The sequence below is a fragment of the Leucoraja erinacea genome, chromosome 15, assembly GCF_028641065.1.
Source record: "Leucoraja erinacea ecotype New England chromosome 15, Leri_hhj_1, whole genome shotgun sequence".
Taxonomy (NCBI): Eukaryota; Metazoa; Chordata; class Chondrichthyes; order Rajiformes; family Rajidae; genus Leucoraja; species Leucoraja erinaceus.
In genome coordinates, this window is record NC_073391.1 from 14,505,590 (window position 1) to 14,519,988 (window position 14,399).

At 40.3% G+C, this 14,399-nt stretch overlaps 1 protein-coding gene across 2 annotated transcripts in view; it reads left to right on the forward strand.

The window, feature by feature from the left end:
• Positions 1-14,399, forward strand: part of LOC129703961 ((E2-independent) E3 ubiquitin-conjugating enzyme FATS-like) — a 280,942-nt gene that overhangs the window by 210,673 nt on the left and 55,870 nt on the right. For both annotated transcript variants that reach the window (XM_055646707.1, XM_055646708.1), the window contains 2 exons: positions 4,652-4,731; positions 13,082-14,216. In XM_055646707.1, coding sequence (XP_055502682.1) covers positions 4,652-4,731; positions 13,082-14,216 — 1,215 coding nt within the window. The remainder of the gene's footprint in view (positions 1-4,651; positions 4,732-13,081; positions 14,217-14,399) is intronic.

Consider the following 14,399-nt stretch of genomic DNA (forward strand, 5'->3'; position numbering starts at 1 on the left):
CATCAGTTGTAGTAAATTTGTAGTACAGCAGATGAAAGACTGAGATAGATGGCCAAAACATCCTGAATCAATCATGATTCTACCGCAGTAAAAGCAGTACTGGAAAGTCGTAAGCTTCTTTAATACACAAGATACTCACTATTTTAACTTATAGAACACAAATAAATGGTGCTTTAGATTTATTTTTACAGACAAAACATAAACTACTTTGACATTACTGCACTGCTGAAAAATTTTCACAGAAGATAAAATGATCCAATTAGTACTCCAATGCTGAGTCGAATGAACTTAGAAATGAACTGCAGTCGATGTAATATTATGTTTGTTCAGTAGATATGAAAACACTATAAACAATTATCATGTTTATACTGTAATTTATCATACTTCATTGCTATGAAGCTTCCTTTCTGATGAGATATTCAAATCTCAATTTGCACATACTTTCCTATGGCACTAACTCATTAAGTAATTTGCAACATAACTCAGGAAATGGTATTCTCTTTGGTCTCTATTGCTTGGGTTTGCAAACTGGGTGGCGAGGCCCCAAGTGGTTTTGATAATGTTAGAAGGGAATTCTAATTATAAAATGACCATATGTTCAGAGGTTTTAATTAGAATGGAGAACGATGAGGATGAAAGAGCAGAGAAAACAAACCTTCTTGGGGCGTGGGGAAAATAGTTTCTGAACCTCTGTTCCAGTGGCAGCATAGCTATTCGGAATAGCAAGTTGCTCTCCTGTTCTGGTGATGCAGCCAGATAATGCTCATCTCTATCATTTCCACATTGTCATTATTCTCTATATTGTCCGTGGTGTCTGCATCATTGGGGCATCCTTGAATCAAGAAGTTTGTATGTTTTAATTGCACTCTGGAGACATGAGCACAAATAAAACATGGAAAGAATATTCAGTGCAGCAGTCAGTACTCCAGGGTGTTATCTTTCAGACAAGGTGTAAAACCAAACCCCGATCCATCCACTTGCAAAAGATCAAGTAGCATCATTTTAAAGGGTTTCTTCCCCAGCGCCTATGGTCAAGATGAACCTCTCAATCAACAACATGGCGATTATCAAATTACTTTTCCGTGCAAAGAAGCTGCCACATTCCTACATTTTAGAAGTATTTCTCAAGCCAAGTGCTACAGATGTTGGAATTAAAGCAGATCATTCAACATTTGTGGGGACAGAAACATAGCCAACAAGATGACAATGTGTTTAAATGTATTTCAGTTGCCCCATTGCCTGCACTTGCCAACCCCTCTCCTGGGGTAACTTGGAGCAAATGTGTAGTTCTAGTTGTCAATGGCCTCCTGACCCAGAAATTGGATAATGGCGAGGTCCGGTTAGGCCTCAGTGGTAACTGGGCCTCAGCTATTATACTATTCTTATTTATTTTCTCCACATTCACATCAACTTTCCTCCAAATTTTACCCATCACCTTCATCCTGAGAGATGCACAGTTGTGAATCCTTGAGAGCTGCTGCCACACAGCCTCAGACCAGGTTTAATTCTCACCCCGAGTGCTATCTGTGCGGAGTTTGCATATTTTCTCTTTGATCACATGGGTTTCCTGCAGTGTTCTCAGTTACTCTCACATACCAAAGACATGCGAGTTGGTATTCGCATGTGGGTTTACATTGCATGGGATCCAGGGAGAGCTAGCTAAGTGGATACAGAATTGGAAAGAAGCTGAGGGTGGTGGTAATGGAAAATTATTTGCTCAACTGGAGGGTTGTGACTAATGTACCTCGGGGATCGCTGTTATTTGTAGTTTATATCGATGCTTTGGATGAGAATGTGCAAGGCATGATGAGTAAGTTTGCAGATGATACTTAAGTAGATGCTATCATGGATAGTGAAGATGGTTGATAAAAGTGACAGCAGGATCTTGATCAGCTGGGCAAGTAGGCTGAGGAATAGCTATCCTCCAATCTGCTGGCACCTCACCTGTGATCCACAAAGATGCAAAGATCTCTGCCAGCTGTCTCCTTGTTAGCTTCCCAGAGCAAAGCAGTGCAGATGTCATTGGGCCCTGGAGATTTATCAACACTTATGCTTCCTATGACAGCGAACACTTTCTCCTTGTTCTAATGATCTGCTCCATGTACCCCCCCCCCCCCCCCCCCCCCCCCCCCCCCCCCCCCCCCCCCCCCCCCCCTATCCATTCCAACTCCCCCCTTCCCCTCACCCCCCAATCCTCTGAACTCGCTATCCTTCACATCCTTCTTCTTGGTGAATACAGATGGGAAGTATTCATTTTGGACCTTGCCCACATCACCTGACTCCAGACACAGTTTGTCCCTTTGGTCCCTCCAATTCTTTCCCATGTTATTTCAAAAATATTTCACTTGTTAACCCAACAGTTTATCCAAAAATTGAGAAATGCAAGTGTTTCTCGCATTTAATTAAATCAAATATTACAAAATGTTACATGGCTCTCCCTTATGAATCCCATGTGGCTAATTTTAACTTTGGACTTAATGTATCATATAAATAATATTGGCGTGGCCACTCTCTAAACTGCTCTCTCCTTAAACATTCCATCCATGAACACTCCCTTTTAATAAAATCAACACAAGTAAGATTTTTTTTAGTAGATATTTAGTGAGTGACAGAATTAATATCACTCATTTTATTTTATCACCTGAAGTCAACACTAACTTCAATTAAATAATGGTGAGAAAAGAAAGATTTCTTGCCTGGAGCTCCTGAATGATAGTTTGCAGATCTGTGGTTTATTAAACTAGTTTCAACGTTGTGTTAAACTGATGCTTCCGATGTATGTTCTGAACATTCAAAGCCCATACATTCAAAACATTTTTTTTGATGTTCAATAATGTATTTAAGCCTTCCTTTCTAAAGGCTTATGTTGTCAAACAAGCATACTGCAATTTTGTTCTGAACAAAGCTAGGTTTCATGTTAAGACAGCAAAGTGTGTTTTTTAGTGTGTTTTAAAAAGTATGTGTTAATGTTCTCTGGTTTGTTTTATGTGGGGGCGTGGGCGTGGGGGTGGGGGGGAACTATTTTTCAATTTCTTACCTTGTCGGAGATACAATTATTTTCTGGATTGTATCTCCGGTCACTCTGCGGCCTAACATCATGGAGCTAGAGGCCTTGCTCGAGACTGACTTTGAGCCCCACCGTGGGGGTGTGGACTTATCATTTGAGCCTGCGAACCGCGGCCTGCGGATTTCAACATCGAGGAGCTCGCAGTCTCGGGTAGAGACTGATATCGGGAAGCTCCAAAGTCGCAAGAGGTTCGACTAGCTCTGACCCAGGGTCCGATCGCCCAGCGCAGGGGAGCTGAGATTGCCCCGACGCGGAGGGCCCAACTGCCAGCTACGGGAGCCAAGATTGTCCCGTCAACGGAAGGCTCGAGGTCCCTCAGAACAAAGAAGGGAAGAAGATTGCATTTTTTTTTCCGTCGTCCATCACAGTGAGGAATGTGGAGGAGTCACTGTGGTGGATGTTTATGTTTAAATGTATTTTGTGTGTTTTTTGCTTTTTATTGGTATGACTGTGTGGCAAATCAAATTTCTCGTTTGTTGCAAAACATACATGGCTAATAAAATATAATTATGATTATGATTATGAGAGCAAACAAGTGATCAATTTTGTAGGCAGTCAGTTCAGGAATTCCTTTTATGTAAACTATCTTTTATTTTATGTGCTATTTGCACCATCTGTCTAATACTGTGTCATTATACTCTCTTGCGGTAAATCACAATGACCTCCACCTCTCACCCAATGGAGTTAAATAAAAGATGAGATAATGCTTGATTCTCTCTGCAGTTATCAACCGATTAATGAAGTTGTATCCTGTGAAATCAAATTTTAAAATAATCAGACTTTGAAATGTAATTCGGTCACATATAGAGAACCCTGTACTTTGTGAATATTTGTTTGTCTAAGCTCAAAGCAAGCTAGAATGTAAATTCCATTTGTTTTTGTTTTGTTTTGGAGCTATTTTCAAAGGGGTGAGTGAAAAAAACATCAGTGAACCTCTCTGTATCTTTCCCATTCCATGTTAGGAATATAGACTGAGCTCAGTAGCTCAATATATGGAAAATTAGTGATGCAGATGATGCACCAGTCCATTAACATGCTGCACCAGTATATTACATACTGCACCAGCTAGATACCAGGATGTTACTTCAGAGTATCTAGGGTCTCCATTTTTATGTTTGATTCTTTCTTAGAACTAAACTCGGGCCACTCTGCTACTATCTATGAAATTGTCTGTTCACCCATGAACACAAACACAATATTAAATTATTTATAAGGATGACCTTGTGATCTTTTTTAGTGCATGACTATCATGACGTCAAAACCGTTTTGGAAGTTTAATAGCTCACTGAATATAGAACATTTTTCCCCATCAATCAATGGTCTATGCTCAAACGTAGATGTATGCTGTAAACTTGTTCAATAATTCAAGTCATCTTGGGAAACAAACATGTTCCATACAAGGAAATGCATTTAATTCAAGGCTCATTCCTCTCATTCCCTTTTTCATTTTTCTCTGCAGCTGCAGAATGTTTACATATATTGTGTATTTATGCAGTTCACTTGTTAATAGTTTAGAGTTAAATTAAGCTGTAAAAGATGCACCAAATAAAGTTTGTAATACTATAAACATCTTCAATCTTTCAGGTTTATCTGAAGAATTTGAGAATAATCCGATGCGTTATATTTCTATGAAACATCCTCATTCCAATGCAGCCAAATCTGAGGTAAAGAATGATAAGAAAGTATTAATATAAAAAATACGTGGTACCTTTACAATATAATTTGTGCCATTCTGTTATCTTGCTAGTCTTGCCATTAATTTCACCCATAATACATACAATTATAAAAAACATTGTATTCCATTCTCACATTTCTCTATCTGTATTATATTTCTCTACGAAATAACTTTTCTCAGCGGGTCAGGCAGCATCTCTGGAGAACATGGGTAGGCGATATTATGAGTTGGACCCTTTGTTCAGAGTCTGATATCCATATATCTGTCTCTATATCCATCTAGTCATCAATTTTTAAATTCATCTTGTCATGTATGATGATAAGGTCATGATTTTTGATTTGATGGCAGACATTTTCAGTCATATATAATGGTTAGTGGGTCAAAAATAAAGAAAATGATCTACTTATTCCAAGTTTTACCCAGATTTGAAATGAGTATCCCGCATTCTTGTCAGAAATAATCATAAAACTCATTAATCCTCCAAGATTCAGACGGAATTGCTTCCCCAATGTCTCCCACTGCATAGTACTCTGCTATTTCAAAATAATTCAAGCTGCTCCAGTCTATCAACTATATGAGTCGCTGTGCAGAGACTAAAATACCACATGACCCATGCTTAACATCAATGGAAATGTTCTAAGAGTTATGGTTAGCCTGTTTATCTGCACTAAGTAGTGTCTGATTGAAATATGGATGATGACAACTGTAACCGAAAGTGTGGTAATTAGAGTTCAATCCTGAACTCTGATGCTCTTTGCACAGAACTTGTACCGGTGACTGTGTGACTTGCATCCAGGTGTCCTGTTTCCTTCTATATTGGAGGGTTAAATATTCACTGAGGAGAATAAAATAAATTGGGGTTGGATTAGTGTAAAAATAGATATTTGATGGCCGCTGAGGACATGATGGATCAAAGGGCCTGTTTCCATCTCTGTACCAATGACTCTTTTTTCCATGTGCAATGTCTGCTTTAATAAACAATATTAGACCTGTCATTGTCAAGGGTTGCCATCTGAATTAAGTGATGGAAGATGAATTAAAGCCCACTGTTGTTGGACAAATCACAGGTAATGATGAGTCTGAGTGTGAGAGAGAGATCAATAATCTTCTTGAATGGTGCCAGAAAAACAATCTTGGTTTAATGTTAGGAAGACCAGAAAGCTGATTGTTGAGTTCAGATATAGAAAACTGAGGATCCATGAACCTGTCTTTATTGCCAGGGTGGCCATGGAGGGAGTCCATAGCGTCATGTTCACTGTCGTGTGTATCTCAGATTATCTACCCTGGGCCTAACACATTGATGCAATGACCATGAAAGCTCATCAATGCCTCTACTTCCTCAGATGTTTGAGGATTTGTGCCACATCTCTGAATACTCTGTCGAACTTTGACATGTATTTGGTAGGTTGGTTGCATCAGGATCTGATTTGGTAACTCCACCAACCAAGAATGAAGGAGGCTTCAGAACTTCGTGGACTTTGCCTGGTCCATTGCAAATCGACCTCCCATCCATCAAAGGGATTTACAGGAAGTGCTACTTCAAGAAGGCAGTTAATATCATCAAAGACCCACACGACCCTGGCCATGCTCTCATCTCGCTGCTATTATTGGGAAGAAGGTACAAGAACATGAGAACCATTATGTCCTGGTTCAAGGAAGAGCTTATTTCCATCAACCATCAGGATCTTGATCCACACCACAACACGAACCATAGTCTATCTCAGCAGCCAACTACTAAGGACTTTGCATAGGTTGCATTGCATATTTTGGCTTGCACTTAGATTCAGAACATCTTATATTACTGGTCTGTGCAGGATGAATGGGGGGTCACAACATGATGGATGGGGGATCACTACAGGATGAATGGAGGTATTGTTACAGGATGGATGGGGGATCAGTACAGGATGAATGGGAGGGCCAGTGCTGTGTGGATCGGAAGGGTCTGTGCAGGATGAATGGGAGTCACTACAGGATGAATGGGTGAATCAGTAAAAGATGAATGGGTGGAACAGTACAGTATGGATGGGGGGATTCAGTTTTACGATGAATGAGGGGATCAGTACAGGATGAATGAGGGGGTCAGTACAGGATGAATGGGGGGAGGCAGTGCAGGATGGATAGGAAAGGGGGTGAGTACAGGATGAATTGGGGGACCAGTCTTGGATGAATGGCGGGGGGCGGGTGGGGAGGGAGGAAGGTCTGCGCCCGTCAGGGACGGCATCATCGCCCCGTTGCCATGGCCGTCCCTGTCCACCGCTAAGTGCCGCCGCAAAAGGGAGAGGAGTTTGGGATCTCCTTGCCTTCACAACTCCTCCTCCGCCAGCCGCAAAGGTGCAGGGGAGGCGTTTGGGATCTCCGGCGGAAGGGGGTCTCCCCTCCTCCCTCCCTCCTCCCGCCTCCTCGTGTGGGAGGGTTTCCTCGCCGTTAGCGGATTGGCCAGAGCCGCTAACAGATAGCTTCGGCAGGGGAGCGGGCTATCGCTGCCGCTGTCGCTGCCAAAGATCCTATAGCATCCTATAGGATCTTTGGCCGCTGCTGTGTGGGGCCGTCATTTGCTTCGACCCTCCGTCACCCCACACCCCGTATCTTCGCTCCGCACTATGTCGTCGCCGCCGAAACGAAACGTCACGTTGCTTTTCTCCAGAGATGCTGCCTGACCCACTGAGTTACTCCAGTTTTTTGTGTATCTTCGATATAAACCAGGATCTGCAGTGCAAAGCCGGGCAAAATGACTCGGTATTTACGTTGCCTGGCTGCACTTTGGGTGGTCATTGGCACCCAGGCAACCGCTAATTTCGAGCCCTGGATAAGGTATATAACACATACGGAGGACGCTGAGAAAAAATGTTTTAAGATATGATATATTTGGTTAGGTAAAAGTACCACATGGTTACATCTTGTTGAAATGTAAAAGATAATAACAAATACAGCCAGAGGAACAAGTGAGAGTGGTGTAGAAGGCCACAAAATAGGCGAGGTCTAGATAGGTCAGTTCCAATGTATGTTTCTGTGAGAGCTTGCAACAGGTGGCAACCTCCTTATCCTTATTTCTAGGATAGTCAGCATATTTTCTATCAATAAATTGGAAAAGGCTGATTGATTTGGTTTCTGGATAACAGGCACTGGGAAATTTGAAGTGTCATTTCAGCCTTTAAATACTATCAGAAAACTAATGTTAGAGAAAAAAAAACTGTGGGGATATACATCACATCCAAATTGGAAGTCTGGCATGATCCAAATGGAAGAAAATTACAAAATTCTACTCCAATTCCAGTGCATGTTGGTTTAAGGAAATGTAAATGCAGATGCACAGAGGACCAATTTGTGTTCCTTCTCAGTTATGCTTCTGTGCTTTGTGTATTGGAAATGAATTACAATCTGCAGCAATTGCCAGAATGGTTGTCTCCACTGATCAAGTCAAATTGTCTGTTTGAGTTCTCCAGCCTTCTGACGAAGTGTGGGAAGGATGTTTAGTCTATTTCTCAGTGGTCCCTGATTGCAGTTTCCCCTGCTAGCATGTACAGCATTTCATTTGTCTGTTTTAATAAGCATTTGACACATTCTAATTTTAGGGGCCAATTTCAGCTGATTGAAAAATATTGTGAATCTGCATAGACTGGATGAATCACACCTGGTGTTTTTGGAAAAGACTGAGGAGTGGACCAGATTTCAAGTTCATTCTTTATCTTTTCTGGATCTCTGATTAATTGACTACAAAGCTATCCTTGGACTCGAAGGAAATGATAAAGGGACACGACAGTAGTTTAGAAATGTGATGCAAATTAATCTGATTCCAATAGACTTCTTGGATCAGCTGACTTAAGATTGCATATTAATGCATTATTATGTATTACAACCCGAAAATAAAGTTAAATAATTAGGCCAAATTAAATGCAAACCTATTGGTTCATTTTGAATATCTACACCAAATAATCATTGCCAGCAGTACTGCAGCATAAATCTATTTTAACTGCAGTGATCAATTCCTGGAACTTGGCTCAAAATTAAGTATTTTAATTTTCTACACAGTGATCAGATCACTGTCAAGGGTCTGTTTTATTTTAGTGAAATATTACTAGATCTATTTCAGAAAATCACGGAACATTAGCAACGTAAGTCTGATTTTGTAGCATTTCTCTGTAAAAGTAATCCCATTTTCCCCTCTCCAAACCTCTGCATTGTTTTTTCCATTCAGATACCTATCTAGTTCCCTTTTGAATTGAAGCTACCTCCACTACTTCCCCTAGCAGTCCCCTGGTAGTGCTTTCTGCCTGTGTATAATAGGTTTTCCTCCTTTCATTTTTAATTATTTTACTAATGCCTTAATTCTACATCCTTGGTTCTTAACCCACTGCCAATGGAAACATTGTCTTTCTATCTACTTAGTCTATACCCTCCATGATTTAAAATTGCTTGGTCAGATCCCAGTGCAACCCACATCCGTGGAATCATTTTGGTAAATCTCATCCACACTCTACAAACGGTTAGGATTACCTCGCACAAATCCTTCCTCCCCTCCCCTCCCCCCCACCCCCCCTCCACTGGGCTTTCAAAAGGGTGTGAGGGTAGCATTTAAGTGATATGTATTTGCATGGCTGTGTGTGAAGGACAGGGACATGAATCTGGGCAGCACAAAGGCACAGCTGGTGGAGCCACCTCTCCACAGGTTCAATTCCAACCTTGGCTGCTGTCTTGCACATTCTGCCTGTGAGTTTCCCCTGTGGCTCCAGTTTCCTCCCACACACCAAAGATATGCTACTGTAAATCAATCCTAGCATGTAGTTGACCAGTAGAATCTTGGTAGAATAAAACAGGTTATTGTAGGACGAGCGTGAATGGGTGGCTTACAATCAGCGTAGGCTCAGTGGGCTGAAGGGCCTGTTTCTGTGCTGTACCTTTCCATGACTCAATTAATCTTTCCTGTGGTGTGGTGTGGTGCCAGAAATGAACATAATGCTCCAGTCGTGGTTGAACCAGTGCTTTATACAACTTTATCATCGGTCAGAATTATGCATCTCATCACCTTTTGTTAAATGCTGACCTCTCATGTGCCCTCATCTGTACTTCAATAAAATTCAACTTGAATGCAGATAATAAATTGTCTTATGTATGTTAGATGCAAGCAGTATTTATTTTTGGTTCTCTACAAGCTTGTCAAACTTGATGGGCACTAGCCATAAATGTAAAATGGGGCTTATTTTGCAATACCACAGGGATGGTGTAGAAAGAAACTCAACACACAACCATAACAAACAGCTATAAACTGATACTACTTCTGAGAGGAGACCAAAGACTAAATATAAATATAAATATAAACAAAATAAATGAATTCATAAATTAATTTGACTAATTAATTTTATTGGTCTATAAATCCGGAAGTGGCGGCGCTGCCTTAGCAGCTGCGGCTTGCCTGCAGTCCGTCTGTTCTTTCTTTTGTTGTTGTTTTCTTGTCCTGGTTTAGTTAGTTAATTTGTGTTATTAGGTTGTGTATGTGTGGGGGGGGTGTGGGAGAAACGTGTTTTAGTCTCTTCCTTCGGGGGTGCGACTCTTCTTGTCGTATCCTCCGTCTCCATCTCCGTCTGTGCTGAAGCCTAATGGCGGAGCTGGCGGCCTCCAACTGGGAATAACCTCGAGGCTCCGGAGGCAGAACTAGCCAGGACTTACCAGCGCGAGGCTGGCCGACTTTGGAGCTGAGGCGGCGTTCTGGCGGCGGGGGTCCGACTCGGGGCTGAGGTGGCGGTGGCCCAACTCGGAGCTGAGACGGCGTTCCGGCTTTCGGCGGTGACCCGACTTCGGAGGTTCACAGGTTGGTGACCTGTTTTTCCGGAGCTTCCGCAACAACCGCTTTGTCCGCTGGACTGGAGGGTGGCAGCTTCGGTAGCTTCGACCACCCCAGGCCGCGGAGTTTGAACCAGCCCGTTCGCGGAGCACGGTTGAACCGCGGGACTTACTTACCATCACCCGGTGGGGTCACAACATCGGAAGCTTGGATCGCCTCAGTGCAGAGGGAGAGGAAAGAGGGAAGAGACAAAGACTTTAAGACTTTTGCCTTCCATCACAGTGAGGAGGTGTCTGATGAACTCACTGTGGTGGATGTTCAATTTGTGTTTATTGTGTGTTTTGTTATTTTATTATAATTGCAAGGCAACAAAATTTCGTTCAGACCGAAAGATCTGAATGACAATAAAGGATGCTTTGAATTTGACTTAAAAAAAAAAAAACTTTTCTGAATTCTTAACTGATTTTAGGACTGTTTATTTAAATATTTTACTCAGGTAGGGGAATTGAGGACCAGAGAACATAGGTTGAAGGTAAAGGTAGAGCGGAAAAAATTTAATAGGAATCTGAGGGATAACTTTTTCACACAAAAGGATGATGGATGGATGGAATGAGCCGCCAGAAGGGGTAGTTGAGGCAGGAACTATTGTAATGTTTAAGGAACAATTAGACTGGTACATGGATAGGACAGGTTTAGAGGGATATGGGACAAACGCTGGGATTAATATAACTGGGACATCTTGGCCGGTGTGTCAAGTTGGGCTGTATGGCCTGTTTCCATTCTGCATGACTCTATGACTTGGTAGATTGCAGTGCAGATTTAAAAAAATGGATTTCAGAAGTATAGAGTACACTGAAATATTATAAAATAGCAGGTGGCACAGGTGAATGTCACACCATCCATCTCTTTTATATGAAACCCACTGTTCCTCCTGTTTTCATTCTTTGGTGTTTGAAGTCTGTTGGAGGACATACTCAAAGTTATTTAATTCCTTTCTCTTTGAAAGTGTACTGTTAGGCATAAATATACAACACCAATCAATAATTCAGGAAAATGTATGAGGGAATTAGGAACCCATGAATAAGTTGGATCTGAAGCAACAATTATTTCATTTGCAGTCAACCCGTAATTATGCTAAACGTACCCTTAAGTTATGAGAAATTGCAATTATGAGCAATACAAAATTTTATTCGACAGTGCCAATCAATGCCAAAATTGCATTTCAGGGATAAATGCACCCCAGTATTTGGCTGTCTGAAGTGCTGCATTCCGTCTAGTCCATCTGAGGAATTTTCAGTTTTACAATATTCTGAACAAAATCTCTGGGAGCATTTAAAATTAGATGTCACTGGTATCCTTCTAAAAGATCTCACAAAGATCGGCATTTGTGTTCATTGTTTGATGCAACATATTGCTGTTTCGGTTTGCCAAATTTAAGTGAAAAGCAATCGCAGTGCTGCAATGCAGAAATAGTATTGCTGATGTTGCAATAAAATTAGCATTAGTTCAACAGTGGTGATAGGTCAGGTGCAATCTTTCAGCTGCAATGGAGATCCTTTCTATGACAAAATGGCAACATGTATCATACTAGCCATTCTTTTATTTTTGAATGGTGGTCATGGATTATTTTATGCATCAATCTGGTTGACGATTACTGTGCCCTTCTCCAGATTCTAAGGAATCTAAAACATGATCACTTAACACGTGGAAGCGAACAATTTAAACAATGGACAATTGCTTCATTCCACATTTTCTAAGAGACATAATATCACAAAAAGATATCCTAGTACAAAGCCTGAAACAGAAAGAAAAACACTTAGCTATCTGAAGACATCAGCTTTTCTCAGTTAGTTCCATGTATAAAAAGATCAAACAAATAGCAGGGTAGAAAAAATAGCAAGGTAGAAATAATAGCAATGCACCTTTTGGATATTTGCAATTATAATTCAATGTGTCTGACCTTTCAAAGAAAATACATGTTTAAAATATATGAAGAAAAATTGATGAAGTAGAAATGATTGAACTGTGCTGTGCATATGGTATGAAAATCATGTTTTGATATTTATATTTATTAGCTACTTTCGGGTATATTCCACTATAACAATTTATGCCACAACTATATGGTTTTCTGCATGTAATGAACTCTCTGTTTTTGTGCCACTCCTCCCCTAGAGTAAAATTAATCATTACACAGAATATCGCTCAAATTATATACATTTCGATTCAATTGCAACAATGTAGTACAACATGTAAAAAGGAAATGTCTTGTAATTGAATGCCACCTAGCTGAACCAACATTTCCTCTGCAGCTTTAACAAATGGGAGTTAATATACAATGTACTGAATTCTGTGACTAAAACCAGAGCTTCAGTGTTACATGCATCATGTTTTTTTATTGGAATTAAAGCACTAATAGTCACTTTCTTTCAATTAATAAGAATGAGGAAAGAAAATATTTAATGAATTTATGGCACAGAATACTGAAATAAAAGAACAAAGTAATAGAATTAATTTGTTTTTACAATAATACTGAAAATACATTTACTGTTTTTTGTTTCAGCAACATACGACATCCAACAAATCAAAAGAAAAGGATTCATCATCTTTAATCTCACTGATAATCAGAGCGGAAGCACAAAAAGATTACTGTGCTCTGCCTGTTTGTTTACAGCATGCCAAGGGTGAAAGCTCCCAGGAATCGTTAAAATATCTAAATACATTTCTCAGTAGCACAGCACGCACTACACTGCCGACAGGGTCAGCTGCAGAAAGCATTCTTGTGTCCACTGTTCATGGCAGAAAAGCTAAAATCTCGACTAGGTCCAGGAATGGGTTTTCTTCTATTACTATCACTGCCCGAAGAATGATGAGCCCAGCTAATAAGCTTTCAAAGCCAACTGTCAGTGCTTCTGCAAATGAGAAAAATGCAACTCAACATGAAAGATCTGTGAGTTCTGAAGGTATTGTGCACATTCATTCCCACACAGATAACATCAATGAGTTCCCATACAATGGATATAGTGTTGAAGAGGATAGTTCCCAGTCTCAGTCACTGTTGTTTTCAATAGGAGATAGCGTAAGCTCTTTAAATATTGATCGCAAGCATCATGAAACCTTGCTACCAAGCAACTATGAAGACAAGACCCATCTTCCTTCTCAGCAGTTTCATTCTGTTGTTTCCTTTGTACATTTCATAGTCACACCACGGTGTTTTAGCAGCACTTGCTACTTAGACAAATCACTTTTGATTGATCTTTGCTCTCTTACAAATCGCAATGGATGTGGATTAATACAAAAATCATCTTTGTCCTTAAAACTAAGCTGCACTTCTTCTAAATCATCAGCAGATGGTGGTGATGGCATGTTTAAATTAATTTCATTCATCAGACGCTCAAAACAAGGAGTTGCTTACATTATGATGGATAAGGAATACCCAGATATATCCTCCAGAGCCAGAGACATTATCCCACGACAATCATCAGCTGCCCAGAAAGTTTCTAAAACTGCAAACCAATATAATGGAGATTTAACGTCCAATGGAAAAGAAACTCAAGGCTCACCCAAAAAGTCTGCTTACCTATTTATTTATCTTTCAAACATGAATAAAGGAACAAATTACTTCATAACTGAACATAAATATAAACCAAATCATCGTGAAATGCCTAGTCCTATCTCTGACCTAATTGGGAAATCAGGTATGTACTAAAACATTACTTTCTTATAATTGCAAGAAATTGTATAATTTCAGATTATGTGTTATGAAAAATAATGCAAACTCCAACTTCTGAAAGTTTAAAGTAAGAGCTGAAAATATGAGAAAAAAACAGTGGGTTCATCTCAAGCGGAACAGGTATCAAAAGAAAGACTAGTATTCATGT